The following is a 21,516-nucleotide window of genomic DNA, read 5'->3' as shown; positions in this document are numbered from 1 at the left end:
AGGCGGTTAAATGATCTCTGAAGGCTATTTTGATAACGGAGGCTTTTCATTACTTGCTGTAATGCAAATGATTGGTGAGGCTAATGAGCTTGAAGGTGCATGTGAATGAGGGCTCTGAGGAATTGCCTGGTGTAGTGATCATCACCAATTTGATGAGTCTAGTCGCCTTGAAAAAGAACAGGATTAGAAATTATTAGATTCATGGTTCGGTGAGTCAAGTTGCCATAGAGTCAGAATGACTGACAAAGATCCAGCATGACAGTCATATTTGACAGTCCTCATGCTGTTTGTTTTTGGAATGATGGTTCTGAAAAAGGGTCTTAGATGCTGCTTGTACAAAGACACTGGATGGCGACACATTCTTTGAGGGAGGATCGTACCGTCACCAAATGTTGTGAGTGTTTATTGAACAATAGTCAGGGTGTTTTTTGCTTGTTGTTGGCCACAGTGCATTTAAGATCCTCCTGGTGGATGCTGTGACCCTTGCATCTGGAGAGATTTAGCTCTCTCAATAGCCAGTAGGAACAGGCCTGCTTGTGCCACATGGGGACTCTCTCGAAGTAGCTGTGAGGATAGGGTCACAGGCCACTGACTTGATGGTCAAGGACACTGAGCCCCCACCCCACCCCTCACCCTACCTCAAGAGCTACATCCTCTGGGAGAGTGGGATGATGCTTGCCTGGCTGGCTGGCTGCCTGTCCATGCATCGTTCCTAACGACTTGCTTAGGGGATTGGACCAAGTCAAGGGATGAACTCAATAATAAAAGGGCTAAAATTAAAAACACAATCCAATACAACCACACCAGAGAGTTGCCTCGATTCTTGCAATTATTGCTGTGGTACACATAAAAATGAGGATTGAGGATTCCTCTGTCAATAAACATTTGATTTTTTTCAAAGGTTTGAAATCAGTGAAAAGATGATAGAGGCTGCTATTTAATGAACCAGAAACTGTGTGGGAATGTTGAGAGTTACTATTCATATATTTTCTTCGATGAGCTTATTCTTTTTTGGTCACAGGAAGTTAGCGCCGTTTGAATTGCCTGAAAGAATCGCCAATCAATCTCAGGCCAATGAAAGAAATTGAGGACTACATAACATCAGATTTCATGGAACTATGCCCACTAGGAAAGTACCCTCTAACAAGTACTCTGAGACAATGCCATGAGTCCATTATATTTTCTTCCCATTCTGTTGAAAAAAAAAGTAATTATTTAGGTTTTAAAAAGTATTTAGCCAGAGAAAAGTTAATACTCACTTGTCCCGAATTAGCTGCGCATTTTGTTCTTGAAAGAGTTCGACTCCGCTGAAAGACAGCAATGATTTTACACGGCATTAAATTGGGAGGTGAATAAACAGAAAATATTTTTATGGCGAATGATTCTCACACAAGGGTGTTTCTCTGAATTATAGTACGTTGTGCAATACACAAGCAGATGGCACTGCACAGAAACCTCAAAACAGTGTCACTGTTGCATATTTCAGTATGATTCATTGTCTGTGTCAAGTGAGTGAGGTTCAAGGCCCCAACATTTGTTGTACATATGATATGTGGGTGACAAAACTGCTGTCGGCGGACATTTGGGACGGATAAGGAAGGAGGGACAAGGAGAGGGATGCTTTGTGTTCCCAGGAGATGATTTATACCTGATGGCTCAAGTCCAGAATGACAAAAAGGAAACCAGTTTTAGTATTTACATGATTTTGTCTCATGCTTTGTGGATCTTTTTTTTTTTTAAATTATTTCTATTGTAATGCAAAACAGGAATTGAAGCATATCGCATTCATCCCCGATCCTTTTGGAGCGCCCATCTTCCTTTGGAGCATCGTTTGTCTTCCCTCAGCTCGTGCACCTTGTTGGTTACTTTATGATATATTGTCTTAGTCTTAGGCTTGATTGTAGCTGGGCACTGATGTACGTACATGGCAATTAAATTTAATCCCCAAAGAAGGATTGCTTCAATCACTGTCTTCTTTTGCTGCTCTCGTTTCTTTTGATTTCCCCTTTTTCCTTCCATCTGCTTTTTTCACCCCCCACTCACGTCATCTCAGTGTCTTTCGCCTTCATGTTAATAAGCACAATAATGGTGTTGCAAGGCAGTTCCAGGTTTGGGAGTTAATTGGAATGGCAAGTTAAAGCCCACACAGTGGAAACAATGGAGGCTTTGCTTTTTCACTGTGACACAAAGAGATAATAAGGTAAAGTTAAACACTGAGCAGACTGGGACCAAGTAACTGACAAGCTTTCTACCTGCCTCTACACTTCCTTATACAAGTGTCCTTTATTGCAACTGTGCAAATGACAATATAAGCAAAGAGCTTATAATAATAACATAAATAAATGGAAGAGAATGAAGCCAGTCCAAATGATGTCGCTGTGGTCATGGCTGGAGTACAATGCAGAGCTCTCAGACTCCAGCAAACACTGAGCAGGACAGGAGCTGTTGCCATGGCAACATTTTCTCGGCTCGCTCTCACCGAAAACTGTGTCATTATCTTGTACCGTCAAATGGAGAAGCTAGAGTAGGAGAGTGGGATAAAAAGAAAGAAAGAAGGAAAGAAAGAAAGAAAAAGAACGATGAGATAAAGATAACGGACAAGACAAAAGGAAAAACAAGAGCCAAAGAGCGGCACGTAATCAAATTGTGGTTTTGCTTGGACACCTCAAACTGATGCTTTCCTCCTTCTTCTGCCTGTCATTGGAAGTAGGATTTGCAATAGCTAAACAACTTCAATAGCAGCAAGTAATGTGAAAATAGCAAGTAAAAGCAAGGCTGTCAGGTGATAATAGAACAGGTGTCACCCACCCCACATTGTCAAAAAAAAAAAAAAACCCTCCTATGTTGGCTAAAAAAAAAAATTGCATTCACTGTATGTTTTTGTCAATACAAAAAAGCAAGTGTGAAAAATGCCGTACAGGCTTTTTGAAGTCCAATATATAAAAAAAGTGTATAGGATACTAATTGCATGTGTGTACTTTTTTGCTTGTCATTTGTCTGGTAACTGTTTGTACAGTGTGAGGTCCCCATCAGAAGAGTTACACTGTGAACTAATTACATTGACATGTAAATAGAGGCGCCCTGCTGATATGGGCGTTGCACCACATGATTTCCCTTGGTGGAACACAGCTTGTTTGCACTGCCTCTTCATGCTTTGTGTGTGCGGCTGTACGCTTTATTGAGCTACAAGGTAAAAGAGTAAGTTAGAATTGCGGAGTGGCCCCTCCCAATGAAATGCTGCCATGACTGACACAGCTCCCGAGAGAAGCCCGCTCGTATTTCTGTGGCTTTCTGGTCAAATCAACAACAAAACAAAGCCTTATCTCTTCTCGCTCCTGTCGCTTTACTATTATCCAGTCAGTTGAGCATCACAATGTCAAATTGTTCTTACTGAGAAATGTTGTATACAAGGATGAGATGATGCTCATCTGTATTTTGCCATTTTTTTTCCTTTGTTCCTGTCTTAGACACAGCAAAGCACAAGCAACCATTTCATACACAAGGTAACTCAACTTCCTTTACATGATAAAAGGTATTGAAAAATCAAGAGAAAGATAAAAATAAAAAAATATCTCTGAAACATTTCGAAATAAAGAGAAAAATTCAAAATTAAAAAAATCTACAGTGCAAGAAAGATAATTTTAAAGTGGTCATGCTATAAAATACTCAATAATAAGCATGAGGAAGAGGGAGAATTTTTATCTGGAGTTAAAAAAAATGATACTTGGTGCTGACTACTTCTGTTGGCAACTTATTCCTGCAACATAGCAGCTAAATGCTCCTTCACCTTTGTTTGCATTGGACTCTGTGCTCCACAAGTTAGATTCCAGAGCTAGCCTTTACACCATCAGGACTTTTGGGGCCGATCACCCATCAGCAGGTTTAAAAAAACAATAACTGCAATGAGTATATTTTAATGACCTGTTCATTTACTGTTTATTTGTGTACCTAATTGCTCCAAAAATATATATTTACAATAAATGATGTGTCTCTGTACAGTCACTGATGGTGTCGTGGTACACACGCCTGACTTTGGTGTAGGCATCATTGATATGTACCCTGTGACTGCCTGGTGACCAGTTCAGGGTGTAGTTCAAACTTCACCTGAAGTTAGCTGATACAGGCTCCATGAGCCTTTTGAAGATAAGCCGCTTGAAAATGGTATCTACATTTTGTGACATTTTTGTTTGTTGGTGTGCCGTAACATTTTTCAATTAAAAATTTCAGCTCGCGGCCCGCCACCGGAGCTCGCTCGTCTGACTCCTCGTCATTCTCGTTCGAAGAACCATCCGCGGCTGCCGGCCCGGAGCTCCAGGGTGCTTTTGCCTACGCACTTATGTGTCGCGCATAGGCCTTTGAGTAGTCAGACGTCTCGTCATTCCGCCCAAAGAACCAATATTCAACATTATTTATAGCCACAGGTTCAAATCTGTTTGATAGTATCCGATCAACCGAAACTGCTATTTCTTCATCAGATGAGGATAAAACCGAGAACGGCATGTAACACGTCACATCCGCGGATGTAGGTCATGTGACTCGTGAAAATGGCAGCGCCCCTCAAAATCCGTAATTGTCGATAAAAATCTTCTCAAAACTCTACTAAATGAGAGAGGATTTAACATTACATTATCATAAGTACATATTACATGACCTATTGGATACATTGTTCATGGAAACCACTGGAATTCCCCTTTAAAGTACATGAGCCTACCTCAAGCAAGCCTTACACAAACATCCTCTCCTGTCCTGACCACCAGTGACCACCGACACAGGTTTTTTTCTGTGTGGTGGTATCAGAATGCAAGATATTATTACTGTAGTCTTACATAGTGCAATCATGAAAGAGCAAATTTGTCTTGTAGTCTGATCCAGGCATTACGTGTCGTCTGTCAGCCATCTTGTTTCTGCCATGCCGCCAACATGTTTTTGTAATAACTTTAGTGGGTATCAGATATTTACAGTACTATGTGAAAAGACTAAAAACGACATAAATACTACTATATCAATATAAACTAGTTCAGGGTTTCAAAAGTGGTGTGCACTACACCGACAGAGCGGATCAATGATGTCATTGATCGAATCGGCGAATTATGAGATTAGAACTGATCAGCATAAAATGCCAATTATCAGTTGATCAGGCTGATAAAATTGACGTGAAATCTATCCAGAGCCCTACTACGTTTATAGTCCACTGTTTTGTCTTCATGTATTCAGAACCTAAAACCATCTTGTGCTGAACAGACCAGTAGCAGAAAGTTGTTTGTTCAAATGAGACTTTTGAAATGGGGTAATATGTTCTGATCTCTTTGTTCTGGTCAGAACGTGAGCTGCAGCATTGTGACTAAGATCCAGCTTTTTATGCTCTCTGCTGCTGGATAGGTAAAAGCACTGAAGAGCTTCTCCTGGTCGGCTCAATATTATATCTCTATCTTTAAACAATATTGCCAGAGTGTTTGGACTGAGAAAAGTAAAACAGAAAAAAATATTATTCTCATCAATCGTCCCAAACACCACACTCATCTGATCTAATAGATAAATTATGTCCTTACTCAGCCTAATGTCAATATTCAGACTATAAAAATACTATGTACTGTGTATTTTTTTAGATCATGTTGATGATTTTAGATATGTAAAATACTCTGGTATGTCTAATAACACCGTAGTGAAAACAGATCTCCAACTACAGTGTTGCCATGTTGCACTGCAGCCATGACACTTATCAAAGTTTGATGTGGTTCACATTATTAAAAGAACATCAATTATTCGGGCCACTTTATCCTCAAAAAAGGTCGCAGGAGTGATGGAACCCATCCCATCTATCTTTGGGCAGGAGGCAGGGTACACCATGAACTGGTTGCCAGCAAATCACTGGGCACATTGAAACAAACAACCAATCGCACCCACAATCAAAACTAAGGGCAGTTTAATCTCAATTAATGCATGTTTTTGGGCTATGGGTCGAAACCGGAGAAAATCCACATAAGCAATGGGGAGAACATGCAAACTCAAAGGCAGGGCAAGGATTTGAATCCCGGACTTCAGAACTGCAAGGCAGATGCTCCAACCAATCCCCACCATTCCACACAAATGAACATTTCCCATTGAAATCAACTATACATGGAATATTTTCACATTTTCAGAGCCCTAACATTGCCATTTACACAACCTTTACTAACATTTAGATTCAGAGACCTTTGACACGAGTTTCTGAGCTAAATGGATTCGACTGCAATTCTTCTCCATTTTGATAGAATGGTAATAGCAGACCATAATGAACGACATGATCTGCCCAAAAGAACGTCAGTACAATCGTGTTGCTGACTGAAAAAATATTCAGCTTGCTGGGCACGTACTATAATTCTCTGGTTGAACTTCCTTAGGATCACCTCTGTGTTGGAGGTAGCCAATGAAGATGAAGATATTTGTATTTTGTCACAGTCAATGAAGAGTGGTAGGGACAGATGCAACTACCTCTCTCTTTCTTCTGGGGAAGGTCACTACAATCTCCTTAGTCTTGCTGGGATCCAGTTCCAGCCGGCAGGTTTCACACCACTTAACAGACTGCTGCAGAGCAGGTCCTTGGTGCTGAATGAAGCTGGATAGGATGGACAGGAGGAATTCTATCAACAACCAACTTCACCAGGTGACATTTGGGTGGTATTTTGTTTCTCATAAGTATAGATGATGAATACATTGATGAGAAGACACAGACTTGTGGAGACTCAAATGGATTCTCTCTGTGTGCTGTGAGGGAGAAACATGAGTGGGCTGTCAGAGAAAGCAACAGTATCCAAAAAATGTGACACAAAAGACAAGGTCAGTTATCAAAAACTGGGTGAGGACTAATTCTGATCAGGGACAAGGAACTAGGAGTGTTGCAATGTGACAGGAAGGTACAGCAAACTGGCAAAAAGAGAAGGATGAGACATGGCATGAAATGCAAGAGGCAATCTGTGCCAATGAGGTGTAGGTGGTAAGAGGACTATGGACCAGGGTTTTCTAAAGAGGGGAACAATGTGAAAGACACCACCCACGTAACCCCACAAGCATAACAAGGTAGTTCGGGGGAAAACCTTTATTATTCAATGGTCGGGGATCGGGCAGGCAGTCAGGTGCAGCAGCGGTAGTTGAGACGTCGGGCATAGAGAGCAGGTCAGCGGGCAGGCAGGAATCGGTACACAGGAGATCGATCAAGGAAGGCAGAAGTGTCAAAGGAGTTAGGCTTACGGGGTTGGTCGAAGAACAGGCGGAGGTCGGTACACACGGGTTGACGATCAGGGATACGGGAGTATTCGAATGGGGCATGAAGCTCAACGATCTGGCGGAGCACCAGTGGTCATCGGGGTCCTATATATACACGGGATAATCAGCCCGCATGAGGCGCAGGTGTGTGCCTCCCAATTAGCGCGAGCGCGGGGGACCCCGCACTGCCTGGAATGAGCGGCAGGATCATGACACCCCTGTTACTTGCTCTTGCATCAGACAGTCCAGGAGCCTCAGGATGATCATCATAGAAGTCCCCAATGACCGAGTCATCAACACTGAATCTAGAAGGGATCCATGACCATTCCTCAGCCCTGTATCTATCCTAGTACACCAGAGATTGCATGTGTTTCACCCAACAACGTGGCGACTACAGTCATTTCCTTAAAGACAGGGCCACCATCCATGAGATGGGGACGAGGAGGGGGTCTGGGATGTGGGACCACAGAGGACTCCTTGACAGGTTTGAGTAGGCTGACTTGGAATGAGAGTTGGACCCTCATTGACATTGGAATCCTAAGCTTCATAGTGACAATATTGATGATCTTGGTTATGGGGAAATGTGCAATGAATCAGAAATTAGCTTCTTGGACTCCATCCAGAATGACGTATGCTTGGTAGACAGCCCAAACTGCTGTGCCACATCAGTTCTGGGAAAATGGCCTATTATCCTATTACAGTCAGTCACAGTTTTGTAAGACTTTGTTCAGTGTCGCAAAATTTGTCAGGCTCGCTCCAAGAGCCAGTGCAGATGGGTGGGGGGTAGGTAATGGCAGGAAAGAATTACACAACTTCTGGGTCCAAGATGGTCAATCCTGTGAGGCAGGACATCAGAGCCCAGTCTCCATGTTGTCCATTGGTTTTGGGATGAAACCCAGTTGACAGACTGACTGTAGTGCCTATTAGGCTGCAAAACTCCTTTCAAAATACTGAAATGAATTGGGGTCCCCTGTCCGACACTACATTATTGGATAAACCCTGAAACCTAAACATGTTGTTTATCTTTATCTTTAGTTTCTTTTGTGAAGGTGCATTTAGGTAGTGTAATGAAATGTACCGTTTTTTAAAAATGTGGCTATGACAGTGAGAGTGAGGACAGCGGTATTCCCTTGATAAACTTTTGATTTCCCGTAATAAAGTCCTCACAAAGTCTATAGAAATGTCAAACCAAGGATGTTGTGCTATCGGCAGGGACTTACCATCCTTGAGGCATTTTTTACGAGAGCAGTGTTTCTATTCATACGTGAAATGCATCGAATTTCTTTACAAACTGCCATTTGAGGTCCGGCAGAGTGACGACTGTGGCTGAGGTAAAGCTTGATTTAAGTTTCTGAAAAGCAGACTGACAAGCAGAGTTACACACAAAGGTTCTGTATGATGAGCTAAGGCTGTGTAAATGTGAGGTTATCATACTAAATTTTTGAATGAATTATCTATAGAAATGTACAAACTCCAAAAACCTTTGTACATGCCAGTGTAAAGTTGTGGTGGGCCAATTAGTCATGGCATGAGTTTTGACTTCCTCTTAAAGCAGAACTCACGTTTCTCAGCTTTTACATTTTGCAATTGCCGCTGTAACAGAGTGGACACACTTAACAAGAGTCTCCTTATGGGGGAGGATATCAAAATGTCATCCAAATATCCAAATACAAACATTCAACATGTCACGCAAGATGACATTGACAAGGTTTAGTAGACAGTGGGAGAATTAATAAATCCAAAGTCATTACGAAATACTTAAAGCCCAACTGTCATCCCTATAAACATTCTAAAATAAATATTGTAATGAAAAATACATCTAACATTATTCACTTAAATGTCTATACGAAAAATAAATCTGAGTGGAGAGCACGTCATCCATGCCCAAAGTTGCGGAAGTCTCATTCAACATTCAAGTGATAGCCATATTAGCTGCATCTCCTCTCCGTGACATCACACTGGGACATTCAAAATTTAAAATACTTTGTGGCCCTTACAATGGGAGACAAACACGCCCCTTCTGACACAAAATCTCTTTTCAAAGAAAACATAACATGGCCGAGTGAAGTTACCAGGGCAATATTACCCTATTGTTTCGAGCCATATTTAGATGATATGCGGATCACTTCTGACTAACAACAGACTTGCAGACAATATGTATGAGCCAGCCCGGCGGGAGTTACAAAAAGGCATCTACGTCAAAATCATGTTTTGTGGTGAAAAAAATGGATGGGTCCATACCCGCTGCCGTTTTTTCATTGATAACATACTAAAACTCATCCATTTCATGACAGTGGCACTAAAAAATAATCTCAGCCTACAAGGCAAGGAAGGCAGCTGGCTGCAGTCCAACGTTCAGTTCGCACAGGGTGATGAATGCCTGAGTAGAAATCCCCCAAGAACTTCTCTGATCACGAGAACAGTGGTAAAGTGCCATGGAGGCGACAGGTTGCACTGTGGTGACTGGTTCACATGAAAAAAGTCGGACTCTAATTGCATCAGGCCGTGTGAGTACTGATTATTTTTTCTGTACAGCATTCATTAAAACCTCTAACTGAGAGGCCACCTGTTTCAACGTTGAGACGTGACTCTCAGGCGGCTCTTCTCGGTGTCTATGGAAAGTAAGATACTGCTCGTCCTGCTTCATGACCCTGTGCTTGGAGGGCATTATGCACTGGATCTGAGTCTGCTGGATCCATATTATTGTCAGTTTGTTCTGTCAGGAATAGAACTGAGGAGAGGTCGATAATCAAAAACTTAGTCAGAGCTTACTGCGACTCAGGGACGTGGAAATTGAAATGCTGAAACATAATAAGATACAACAAATTGGCGACAATACTGCGTGAAATGCAAGAGGCAATCAGGGCCAAAGACGTACAGATGGTGGGAGCACTCCAGAGCCACAGTGCAAGAGAGGGGGACTAAGGAGAAGACACCACCCAGGTAGCCACACAAGCACAAAGCCTCTGGCTGCTTGGTATGCAAACCGGATGTGTTCAAATTGTCAACTGGTCTTAGATCGAATGTGCTGTTTAAGTTGAGTTGAGGTCATCAGGCAGTGATTTTGGGCTGAGGCCAGTCAGATGGAGAAGCTGGTGGTGAAATTCAAAGAATCTGCAAGGAGGTTCCAGAATATAGAGGCACTTTGTTCTTGGTGATCCTGATGGCTCTTTTGAGCTTTCTTGAAACTCCATGCCTCTATGCCAGACCCTGAAAAGAAAATACAGTACCTTCTTTTTCTTGTGGCTCTCCTTCAACTTCTTTGCGAGTTTATTCCCGGTGACAGTCTTTGAAGGCATGATTCTCCCCACAGTAGTTGATGCCGGAGGAGAAAACGTGGCATCTCTCGCCAACACTACACTTGGTGGGCCCAAGCATTTCTGGAGCGCGGTAGTGGATGGTTGGGTCCACTGCTTTCATAGTTTGTAAAGTGTACAATCATTAATAAACATTTTTAGTTACCATACAAATACAACATAGAAGAAAGTTTTATTATTATTCTGTTAAAAAAAAAAACCCTACAATACATTTAACAGTTAACTTTAATGACAAATTAGCAGGGAATAAGAAACACCTTTGCTGATGCACCTCAGGGTTTTTGTCTTAAAATTACAAACATATACAGGAATTCAGATCAGGCGCAAATATAATGTCAAAAATGTTAAACACGACACCAACAGAAAAGACTATCTTTTGATCCCATGTAACACATGCATATGAGCCAGCCAGTCAGCACTTTGCTAGTAATAATAACAATCATATATTTTATTTCAAGCGCTTTCAAAAAAAACAAGAACACTGCAATAAAATAATGATTAAAATCACAGAAAAAATGAATAAAATAATGTAAAATTACATGAAGATACTATGTACATTCATACACATGCACACACAATAAATAGGCAATATTCATGGTAGCTTCAGGAAAGGTGTCTTGACAGTTTTAGTTTACAGTCTGAATTTGAAGAGAGGAAAAGAGTCAATGTGACGAATGGCAGATGTCAGGGAGTTCCAGAGTTCGGGAGCTGAGCGTTCAGTGGCAATGAGGCAGACGGGTGGGGGAGTATGGGGGGAGCGAACAACTAGTTTGAGAAACTAACGTAGCAGTCTACATCTTCACTCAGCCACATCTGCATGGCAACGGGCAAATGTTTGCGACATAATTCAGTGTGGATACTAGTTTCTTTGTTGCCAATGTCCTTTTGGAAGACAAGTGTCAGAAAAAAAATAACACTCTTAGTCAAAATGTATTTGCGGCAGGCAAGATATATTAGCTTATATATAGATTATTATATATTATATATTAGCGCGCACATCATTTGACTCTTACTATAAAGTCATACAAAACTGATCTCAAATGGGTAATGGTCAAGTCAAAACATGCTGTTGTTACACAATACTCACATATTGGCTCTATCAGACTTGTTCATAACACATTTTGATTATGATTTTACATATGCCAGAAAGAAATTGAATGCATTCGGTCACACTCAGTAGAGCACAGACCTTCGCTAAATCTCAACTAACTTAAATGTGTCTTCTTTGCACGTAAGGCCATTCTTTTCCACTCCAGGGATGTAGCGGCAGTTCCATCTTTTGGGTCTCACAACAACACTTGCAAGTGGACTGCAACAACAAATGCAATTAATGAATTCTTGCGTCCACATTTTGTCAGTATTTTCACTGGGAATTCATTGGAGCTCTGAGGCAGAAATTTCGCATCGACCTATTTCTGAGTTTCACTTTGTCGAGTTAAATTATTTTTATTTTTCCCCCGTCCCTCTTTCTTAATGCTTTTTGTAATCAAAGTGACCACCGAAGCAAGTCATTTTATTTTAAGTTCAAGTGCATATTTCTCTGCCAATTTCCCAAGTCTTCATCATTAGATGAAGTTTTGTGCAACTTGAGGATGTTGCTTTACTTGAGAAGAGTGATTAATATGTTAAATGATCTCAATTAAAATCTTGTAAAGTACAACACGACTTTGAATATAAAACGAATTGTATGCCTGACAAAAAAGAAGAGACTAATTGGGTTCTTGTGCAGGTCTTTATTTAATTAACCAGACACTCTGCTTTGATATGAAATAGTCTTTAAAGTCCAAATGTGTACCGATTCGAAAATACTCCTCAAAATGGGCTTTGAAAGGCACAATTCTTTTTTCATTTAGATCAGAAATGCTTTTTTTCTTCTGTTGTAACTCATCTGCCGAAAGCACTTTTAGTCAACATCTTCCATTTTTTAACATGTTCCTAAAAGAAACTTACTGAACTCATGACTTGAAAGTTTTGTAATGCGCCACTGCAACTAATCATGTCATGTTGTCCCCCAACAGCACCCAACACGGCGCCCTATGGGAGCACAGGAAGCGCGCACGTCCCGCTGGCCTGCCATTACCTAGTCCTGGCTCTGACCACCTTGATGGCCGTGTACTAGCGGCAGAGCGGCGAGCAAAGTGACTGTCGAGAGCATTTACAAGTTTTTGGTGACATCGCCCATGACTGGATTCCAAACGGGTGCAGTTTGTTGCAAGGCAAAGAGGGGAAAAATAATAATATTTTTCTTTCTTTCTTTTTTTTGTCATGGTGAACTTCATGTAAATACTATTTGTTGTTTTCGTTCTTTGTTTTTTTTTTCATTTTCTGATTGATGGATGAATCAGCTCCTCTCCCTCCTTGGCGTCCAATCGTATCAAACGCTCAACTTCACTCACTTGACATTTGCATCTGTTTATCTCTTACAAGGATAAAGACGCAATTGTGCCAATTCTCTCAGTACACATGATTACCATAACAATGTTTAGTTGAATGCATTGTGGGTGGCTAAATGAAAGAAAAAAACTCATTTTACTATAAAAAAACAACAACAAAAGCTGTAGTCAAATCATTTTCTTTGCTTTTAGTTAGTGGGCCTGTTTAAAAGCTTGAATCAGGTAGTGAAAGTAGAAAAGTTACCTGTAACATATCTGTATCTTAACACGTTGATTTTTTTAGGGGTTTTTTTTGTTTTTTTTTTTGAGAGGACTTTAACGAACATGTACAGATGACGGAAGGAACAGTCGCCTTGCTTCTCCTTGCAGATATAAAAACTTGTCACATTTGCTAAATGTCTTTACTGTTTCAGTCAAGAGGAAAATACCAACCTCACGTGTTCTGCTTGCATCTTAATGATTTCGTGACTCGTTGTTTGTATTCTGGGGAAGGTGGCAGTGGTTAATTCCCCCTTCTCGTACACGAGAGTTCATACTAGAATAGTTCTCAAAGAGGTGGTTATGTCACGCTATCTGCTGCATTCGAGACTGGCAGGACGTTGAAAGATTCCACTGAGAATATACGATTTACGACCCCGAAACGTTTTAGCTGAATGCGAACAGCAACACCGTTTGTATGAAATAGCAATTTCTAGAATAGCCAATCGTTTGTATAGTGTGTTATTGGGCACCGCCAGTTGTGTCACATCAAGCTGCTGCATCTCATGCAGTAATAAAACATAGCTTTGCCCCGACTTCACTAGGTGGAGCTTCAACTTTGATGACCAATTTTCACAAATCGCTGTAACACAGCATTGGTACCCGACCAACCCTGTTATTGCTGCACATTATTCGGGAATAGGCTGAAACGTTGCAGAAAAGGGTTATATTAATGAACTCGTGACTTGTGGAAAAGTGTCAATACAAACCTGCTCACTTTTCAACCCAAATATTTATGATTACAGCTAAAAACTGCATAGCAACTCAAGGTTGACTCATCCATAGAGTATGTGAATGTCCATGAAATCAAACTAAATCAAGTGCTCTATTTTGTTTCATTATGTAAACTGAACTTGGTAACTTCTGACTTTCTGTATATGGCATAATCATCCTCCAGTATCTATCAATCAACAGTATAAGAAGATACTCTAAAGCCTTAATAGTAACATACTCAATGAAGGACATTTAGACGAGCCACTAAATGTTTGTTTAAGAAACTGTATTACTGAATGTTCCATCCAAACCAATAGTCCAAATTAGACAAGTGGGGACAATTTATTGAGTTTTTGTCGTGTTAAACTCCCACCAGTATCCTCACATGAACTTGAAACTGCAAATCTTTTAGCGAAATAGCCATGGCAGTTAAAAGACTTTAAAGCACAAACACTGTTATTGCTTCTACGTTTGGTTTTGTGGTGATTTCTTTTTCTTGTTAGCTTGTTTAACAAATTCTAAAAATAAAAAAAAAGAGAGAAAAAAACCTGCACCATATGGTCCTGTTTAAATGTTAAGGTACACTGAACAATAAGTGAGGAACATATTTATTCACTTCCTTTATACGTAAAAACAATGTATAACAGAAACGACCGCTTATGTGACGTCAATTGATTTGAATGAGCACGGTGTTGCATCGATTGAGATGTCATGACTGTCTGGAGGTTTATTTGTCGAGTAAAAAGAACAAATGTTTGCAATCAACCGAGCTCCTTTTCAAAGCAGGGAGAGGGCGTGCACCGATATTGCAGTATTGTAGAACAGACTCAATGTGTATGTTTATGTGGAGAAAATATAGATACATTCGTATCTTGACAGTCTGTGTGTGTGTAGTCCTAGTTTTCACACACTTGACTGCTTGACGTCCAGAGTGTGCTTGTGACGCATGTTGACATGAAATTTCAGCCATTTATTGTTGATTTCTTCATTTTATTTTTTCACAGTCGCCTCTCGTTACCCTGCAAATTTTTGTGACGCAATTGATGACAGCCTGAAATTGTGCTAACAGTAATCACTTGCTAGTACAGTGGTGCCTTGATTTATGAGTGATACAACCAACACGTTTTTGGGAGCAACTAGTCGTTATTAGGATAATTGTTTGGTTTGACTTGCAGGAAAGAATTTGAAAGACAAGTGATCTCAACTCAACTCACTTAACAACAACCAGCAGTTTAGCAGAAAACAATTCACCCCCCCCAAAAAAAAAATAATAATAAAAAAAAAATATATATATATATATATACACAGTACATACATTGACTCCAGTACTCCCGCAACCCTCATGAGGATAAGCAGGTCAGAAAATGGATGAATATATGTAGACAAACAACATAATTTTAGGTCCGCTACCTTAATGCCAATTCATCAAGGTAAACAGCCCACAAATATGTTACAAGGGGCATATGCACACATAGATCCCTTGTGGTGCTCCAGCAAAGTGCCCTTTGCTTGAAACCATTTTGTTTTCTCTCCTCATAAACATAAAAAAACTCAGTGCTATCACTTCCCCCCCTAAAAGTGTCAACACTTTTTTTTAAGTTATCCTGAGAGTTGCGCCCCTCACTGAGCCCCTGTTATGAGTTATATTATGCGTTGATTTTTATATTCATTGTACTTTTTCTTGACCTCCTTTTGAATAGGTTTATTAGATTTTGTATTTGTGTTAACAGACATTATTACCTAATTTAACCAGAACTATTTTTATTTTTTTTATTATTGTGTGAGTAATTTTGGGAAATGTGGCTTTCTTTTTTAAAGCAATGGCTATTTCAACACAAATGGTGCTGCAACACATGTAGACAGATAGTATGCCAACACTCGTAAGCATATATTTTTTATATTCTATGAAAACTAGTATTGTTGTAGATAACTGATTCACCTACAGCAGTTGAGTGAACCTCTTCTGTATTTTCTGGCATCACTGTATTGTGTTGCCACCCTGTGGTCAAGTCATGTATACCAAAAGAAGCCGCCGTGAATTGATCATGACGCACAAACAGTTTACTTCTTTAAATTATCTTCAATTATGTTATTATCATTTCCGCTAAAGTCCAACATTATATTATTATCGTGCCATTTTTCTCATTTTTTAGGTTTTTTGGTCTTGGCATTCATTTCAATATGGAAAGATGAGTTGAGATACAATTGCTTTGTGTTATGTGTGGTCACAGATTGTATTTGTTCTCAAGGCACCACTGTATTCCACATCAAATGTATTGGATGTTGAATATTTTGCAGGGAGACATGTAATAATTTCTTTGTATTAATTCAATCTTATTTGTAATTGGAAAAAAAATGGTCACGTTCTGATCCTTAAACCCTTATGTGAGTTCATAAACACTCCTATGGGTTAGTCCCAGTGTTGCTGCTGAGTCATGTTTATTGTGGGGTCCCATGCATATTTGTTGGCCCTCCTCTACGGCCTCAAACACACCGTGCAAATACTCGGCTGAGCCCAGATGGCCTGATGCCACAGCGGACACAGCATATAGGATTATCCTGCTTTTGCGCCTGCCGTCGTTATTGACTGGGCTGTTACTCGCTAAATCTTCTGGCATATTTACAAACATCAATCACGGTTCATTTCATCCCGGAATGCAGTGAGCAGCGGCTCTGATCGTACTTTGTTTGCGCAAACTCCGACCGTGTGACACTGAACGCGCTGTGCGCTCCAACGGGCTGTTCCGTGATGGTCTCGAGTCCAAATTAAAATGTTGATTTACAAGCCTCACCTCCCTGCTAACAGCAGAAATCCCCCCTTTTAAATAAATTTGGGCGTGTAGAGGAGCCCCATGCTTGAAGTTTGAAATGAGCCATCTCCATATACTGTATCGGGATCCAAGCGATGCATTGAGTTGTATATAAACGACCTGTTATGGCAGTCCCGGGAGCCCCAGAAGTACTGTACTGAATGTGCCTTCAAGTATTTTGTTAAACACCACAATGATGGAAGTAGACCTCGCATTAATCCACAGTTACACCAAGCAGTATGTTTTAGTTTGCTTTCTTCTGTGGCATTGGAATATTAATTGACAAATTAATCTTCAGGATTTGATCATTTGGGTGGGATTTTAGCCAAAATTCGGTGTAATACTTGGATGTGATCTCAAGAAGCCCAACGTGACGTCAGCTATGGGACGTTTAGCTACATACAGATGATGTAGCACAACTCATGGGTAGCAATATTCTTAAACATGATGCTAGCTTTGTAAAAAAAATAAAATAAAAATAACAAGGCGGTGTGCTGGCATGATCCTTAAAAAGTGTGAAACCAAGCGCCTAGATGTCATAATACATTTTTTTGTTTGTTTGTTTGTTTTTTCACTGCAGTTTTTTTTGTTACCTTCCTTGTAACAAAGAAGTAAAACCTCTGTGTGGGCCAATCATTAGAAAACAGTGTGCCTCGCTATGCTGGGAAGAAAAATGGGTCGGGACAGTTCTTAATTATTGACAACAGAAACGCCCCCAAAATAGCAAAACGAGAAAAACGAGACTTGCTGTTAGCTACAATTATTAAGTGCAGTCTTGCAGTCAGCGTCGTTTATTTCCGCTGATAATGAATGGATGGAACTATTTACATAAATAATGTGACCTCCTTTCAATTTTTATCCATTTACACGTTTGCGCGCTAGTATCATAATTATGTTCCTCTTTAATTATGACCAGAAATGTGCTTCATGGTGACCTTTGCGCACTTAACTTAGTCACTTCAGGGAGTGCAAGAAGAAATAAAATTGCACTTTTACTAAATTGGATTGCATTTTCATCATGCTGATGTGCCTCCAAATAACCAAGCACTGCATTTTTTTTTTTACCCTCCATATTAAATATGCAGGGTTCAACTCCCATTTACACTAGACCTGTGCTCTGCAAATTCATTTCAAAGGCACATTTCTTTCTGATGGACACACTGTAGCTGACAGCTCCCTTCCTTGCAGCTACTATCAGTGAAATATTAAAAAATGTTTCTTAGAGCCAGTACAGTAGGTTCCGACAAACAGAAACAACAACTCCACCCGTCAGACTTCGTCCACAGTAGCGCATATATGACAATGTGGGGAGGTGAGATGGCACTTGAAGACCTGAAGGGAGATTGCACACGTCGTGATGCCTTTGCTGTTTACAAAAAGAGTGTTAGGGCCACATAGAAGAAAAAAAAAGAATAAAAAATATGTGGGCATCGATTGGAATTACATTTCGAGAAAGAAAAAGTTGTGAGATATTCAAATGAGAATATTCGTCAGAGAGCAGCACTTGAAATGTTACATGAATAAATTCGAGAATTGCTCAAGAATCGTTAACTTGACCCTTGACGATTAAATGTTTATGATCGTCATATTGGAATGTTATTAAACTATCATCATGTGATTTTATTTAAGGATTGTGACTCCTTTCTCAACAAGAAATATTGTTCTCTTATTGAAGTATTACCACTTTTTCTGCCCAGCTACATCATTAATTTATTCTCATGCTACTCTTTTTCTATGTCTGTGTGTGTGTGTGGCCCTAATGCTTCTTCATAGCTTTAAAATAGCAAAGGGATTTATTGCTCCTTCCGTGCACTTCAGGTTGATTTAAAAAATGCGCTATCCAGCCAAGACATGTAGGGCTGCATGGGGTTTCTTGTCCATTATTCTCGTTTCTGTATTTGTCATTATTGATTTGATTTTGTTTGTTTTTTCTTTTATTGGAGTGGGGTTGGCTGTGTCGTTAATAAATCCTTTCCCGTGCCTCTGATTTGGGGAGACGTTGTTGGATTCTGCTGCCTGCCTCTGCAGCAGTCACATTGCACCTCACTGAGTATAATAGGTGAGCATCAAAAGAAAAAGCCACAAGCACACTTGCATTCACTTGCTGCACGTTTGTGTCACATGGCAGCTTGCAATAAGTCCTTCTGTCAAATGCACGGGCAAGACAAAATGTACTTCACCCACTCCCAGAAAAAGAAGTGGGTAAGAAAAAAAAAAATTGGCTCAAGTGTGTATTGCTAGTGTGGCAGCTGCCATTGTCGGACTGGACGTTTGAAAAGCATCAGTCAAGTGAGACGTGCAAAATAAGTCAGTAGCTGTTAATGGAACTTTTAAAGAAATTGCGGCACAGTTGATGTAATGCTTCTGTGTGCACCATTCGGTTTGTTTCCAATGCTCACAAATGCAGCCCACGTCATTTCTTTGCGGTGACATTTTGTTGGTGGTGGAAAAACAAGAGCGGAGGACCAGCTTGGCAATTCTGAAAACAAATAAAACGTGACAGGAACTGCTATAAAAGGCCCCAAAAAGGTGACGCACAAATGCTCACAATACATATTCATCCAACATTTGTCTCCTATTTTTTCATATATTTTGGATGGCCCTCAGAGGGCCTGAAAGGAAAAATCTCCTCCACTACTGCTCCCTTCCACAAGTACAACATACTCTTTGTATTTCTTTGTTTTTTGTTCCACGTGCAGAAACACACACACACACAAGTACACTTTTTAATGCTGTTTGTTCAAAAATTATGGATGGATTCTTATTCCATGGCCACCACGTGATCTTCATCATCTTTTTATTATTTAATGTTGAAAATATGATGGTATTACTTAAGAAGTGTTGTGAGGAGAATGGAAATGTTTACTCAAATGTGTTTGAAGGTCCTTTAGGCACCGCTTGTACATTTATAGGCTCTAAATCACTGGAATGATATAAATAAGTGGCATTGATATACCTATACCTATATAAATATATTGAAATATATAAATATATATTGATATTTGTCCCAATACAAGAAAATCCATGTACATTAATTGATTTAAAGCTTACATTGTGTACAGTATAGCACGTATGCAAGTCCATTTTCATCATGTTTGATGTAATTTTGTAGCAGTGGTTTGATACTAATAAATGGCAGTCGATGATGGAATTGTAACATTTGTGAGCTTTGCAGTCTTCTGTGTTCGAGGATCTAAGTTGTAATCTCAGTTTGTCTCTCTGATTCTGTCACGTATCTCACGCTCTGTTCAATGAAAACTCTAAATTATTAAACAGTCAAAATCCCAAATCTACACACCCCTGTTCAAATGCCAGGTTTTTGTGATGGAGGTAGAAACCTTTTACAGCATTAATGTAAATATTACAACCACAACAAAAATGAAATATTTTTGAGATGGGCAACAAGTGCACATTGCACATTCTCCCATAACTGTGGAGGGGTTTGTTTTCAGAATTAACCATTCACCGTAAAAGTCATGACACGTGGAACCCACATCAGTTTTACCTTCTCTAATAGGATTTTCTGCCATGTTTTTTTTTAACTTTGTAACAGAAGCCAGACGTTTTGGTGCTAACAATAACTGGTATTTAAAACAGCTCTGAATTCCCCCCACCATGACTAATACCCCACTTCCAGCAGAAGAAAGACATCCCAAATTAAATTTTCACCACTCAAGAACATTCAAAAGCAACAGGTGGTACATTTTTACATTATAAATCCAATTGTCAATGTGGGCCTGGTGCTAATGGTAATATCACCCATGTCAAAAACCCATGCCCCTTGCGCATGGGTGCACCCCCCCCCCACCCTCCACGATGCCTCCCTGTGCAGTCTCACACAACTGACAGCACTAACTGTAGGTATGGTGTTGTTTTGTTGATGAGCATTGTTGTGTTGGTGCCAAACAAACCTTTTCGAATTATGAACCTAAACACCCGCCCCCGTGCATTTTAAAGAGTTCAACTGTGTTGTCCTTAGTAAAACAAAGCTTCTCTCTTCCCACCCTACCCGATAGTCCAGCCATTCTGTATGCGTGAGATGGGAGATTGTTGTCAGCCTGTAACGCCAGAAATTCCTGCAGCTCCTTCAATAATGCTGTCAACCTCTTGGCAGTCTCCCTGATCATTTTTTCCCTCCATTTTAGAGAGAAACAAGATTCTTAGGGTGGCATGGTGGCCAAGTCATTAGATCCCCGCCCTACCTGTGTGGAGCCCCCTACTTGCATGGGTTTTCACCGGTTTCCTCCCACATCCAAAAGACCTGCATTAACTGGAGACTCTAAATTGCCCCTAGGTGTGATTGTGAGTGCGACCGTTGTCTGTCCCTGTGATTGGCTGGCATCCAGTTCAGGGTGTACCCCACCTCCTGTGTGAAGATAGCTGGGATAGGCTCCGGTACTCCTGCGCCCTTTGTGAGGATAAACGGCTCAGAAAATGTATGTATGACTTAGATACTTGGTGATTTCACTTTTGTGCCATTTATTCTCCACCTGATGTTGACTGTCTTTACTGTGCTGCATGGAATATTTAATGCCTTATAAATCCACTAGTACCCTTCTCCTCACTGATATCTTTAAAGAGTGGAATTCCTCCTTTGCCGTAAAAGCTTTCTGCGGACCATGGCCCATATATTATGATGTGTCTAACAGAATGTCAGGAAAAGCCTGCCAGAACAGCTGAACTTTAGTTTGTGTTCGTAAGATGTACTTTAAATGGTCACCGATCTCCACTGACTCCCATTTAACTTTCCTTTGAATATGATAATGATAATGATAATGATAT

At 40.3% G+C, this 21,516-nt stretch overlaps 1 protein-coding gene across 6 annotated transcripts in view; it reads left to right on the top strand.

Annotated features, from left to right (window-relative positions):
- The window catches only part of negr1 (neuronal growth regulator 1), a 212,992-nt gene extending 199,650 nt beyond the window's left edge, over positions 1-13,342 (top strand). For 4 of the 6 annotated variants that reach the window (XM_061825426.1, XM_061825423.1, XM_061825424.1 and 1 more), the window contains 2 exons: positions 3,468-3,503; positions 12,578-13,342. In XM_061825426.1, the coding sequence (XP_061681410.1) occupies positions 3,468-3,503; positions 12,578-12,678 (137 nt within the window). In that variant the 3' untranslated portion in view covers positions 12,679-13,342. The remainder of the gene's footprint in view (positions 1-3,467; positions 3,504-12,577) is intronic. The other 2 variants (XM_061825427.1, XM_061825425.1) reach the window with 1 other exon arrangement.
- Positions 13,343-21,516: the final 8,174 nt, after the last annotated feature.

This window comes from Syngnathoides biaculeatus, chromosome 7, assembly GCF_019802595.1.
Source record: "Syngnathoides biaculeatus isolate LvHL_M chromosome 7, ASM1980259v1, whole genome shotgun sequence".
NCBI classification, from domain to species: domain Eukaryota; kingdom Metazoa; phylum Chordata; class Actinopteri; order Syngnathiformes; family Syngnathidae; genus Syngnathoides; species Syngnathoides biaculeatus.
This window is presented reverse-complemented; position numbering and strand designations above follow the sequence as displayed.